The 1,894-nt window shown below is 43.2% G+C and overlaps 1 protein-coding gene across 1 annotated transcript in view; it reads right to left on the bottom strand.

The window, feature by feature from the left end:
* Positions 1-1,894, bottom strand: part of ankfn1a (ankyrin repeat and fibronectin type III domain containing 1a) — a gene marked incomplete at its 5' end in the record, with an annotated part of 48,995 nt that overhangs the window by 44,731 nt on the left and 2,370 nt on the right. The window contains 1 exon segment of the mRNA XM_014023351.1: positions 937-1,199. Coding sequence (XP_013878805.1) covers positions 937-1,199 — 263 coding nt within the window.

Here is a 1,894-nt window from a genome sequence, read left to right on the forward strand (position 1 = left end):
GTGTGTGTGTGTGTGTGTGTGTGTGTGTGTGTGTGTGTGTGTGTGTGTGTGTGTTAATGTGTGAATGTGGACACATAATTTCTACATCACGGGGAACGTTTACCAAACAAGGACAGAAGCCTGGTCCCCACAGGTACAGGTGATTTTGGGTGAGGGGTCAGGTTTAGGGCCAAGGTAGGTTTAGGGTCAGGAGTCAGGCTACAGAAATGACTGGACAATGAATAGAAGTCATTGCAAAGTCCCTATGAGGATAGAAAAACCAACGTGTGTGTGGGTGAGGGAGAAAGTCAGAACAAGATGAGTGTGTAACTGGAGGTTCAACAAGTTTAAGCTCTGATTTTAACAATGAGGGTGAAGAAGGAGATTCACACTCATCCAGCAGGTACACACAAACAACACAACAACAACACAAACATAGACAGTTTAACTTCACAGAATAAAACCCTGGAGCTAGCTGCAGATCAACACGCATCCGCAACAACAGACTTCCTACAGAACTTTCAGAATAAAAGCCCACTGAAAAATCCAAACCAAGTTTGATGCCAAACTCTTATTTTGAAAGTCTAGGTTAAACCTCTTCCTGTTTCTTGTCGACCGAGTTCAGGACTGATTCCTCCTGAACGTCAAAGAAACGACATGAAGGATATGTGGGGGGACCATGGTGAGGAGGGGCAGCCCAGCAGATAGAAACACAGAGTAAAAACTAAGCCTCAGACAAACGGATCAATGTGAGCAGCAGGAGGTTCTGATGGTACCGCAGGTTCTGTTTGATGGTTCTACTGGGTTTTATAGTGGAGATACGATGAGTTAAAAAGAACCTTCCCCCGCTCTTTGAAGAGAAAACCCTGAGCTAAAGTTAGAGTGATTCTTTCAGAATAATAGTTATCAGAGTGATATTTTCAGAATAAAAGTATCAAAGTGAGAATATAAACTCACGTAAACGCTGCGCAGCTTCTTTCGGTTTCTCTCCGGATGGTTCAGGAGCTTCAGCTCTCTGCTGGTGGGCCGCAGCAGCTCATCATCAGCAGAGATGGTTTTCCTCAGAACCGCCCGCTCACCTGTGGTCCAGGCAGGTGTCACTCTGTCCGTCTCGCTCAACGGGAGGCTCCTCCCACCTCCGCATGTCCTCCTGGCTCCGCCTCCTGATGCTGCCGATCTGGGAGGTGGATCGGGTGACCAGAAGTCTCTCAGAACCGAACCTGGAGGACAGAAACCAGACACCACAAGAGGTTAATCTATACCACTACATGTACACACACACACACACATTTGTTTTTATATACCCGTGGGGACCGTGGACTGACTTCCATTCATTTTCTGTTAATTTTATATCCTAACCTTGACCATTTTCCCTAAAACTAACCTAAACTCAATTCACACCTTGGTCTTAAAACTTAACCACCACAATGGTCCTCACGATGCACAATCAGTCCCCACAAAGCTGCCTTTTTCTAGAAAATAGTTCCCACAATGTAGCAAAAACATGCCAACAAACACACACAAACACACACAGGATGCATGAATAGAAACATGAAGCTCCTGAGCTTCTCAGTCTCATGAAGTTCCTGAAACAACAGAATCAGACTTTTAACGTTAAAGTCGTTAAGAAACATATATTTTAAATTTTTGAAACAAAACCAGTTTTCAGATTTATTTTAACAGGAAGAAAATCTCAAGAAATTAATGAACTAGAATTGAGAATTAAGTTCTGGTTCAGATTAGTGTTAACTATAGACCAGTAATGGTTAATTTTAGGGAAAATGTCTGGGTTGGGCATAAATACAGTTACAAAAATGAAAGAAGTAAATACAATGTCCTCAGTTTGATGCAAATACAAGGATGTGTGTGTGTGTGTGTGTGTGTGTGTGTGTGTGTGTGTGTGTGTGTGTGTGTG

The sequence above is a fragment of the Austrofundulus limnaeus genome, unplaced genomic scaffold (assembly GCF_001266775.1).
Source record: "Austrofundulus limnaeus strain Quisiro unplaced genomic scaffold, Austrofundulus_limnaeus-1.0 Scaffold364, whole genome shotgun sequence".
Lineage (NCBI taxonomy): Eukaryota > Metazoa > Chordata > Actinopteri > Cyprinodontiformes > Rivulidae > Austrofundulus > Austrofundulus limnaeus.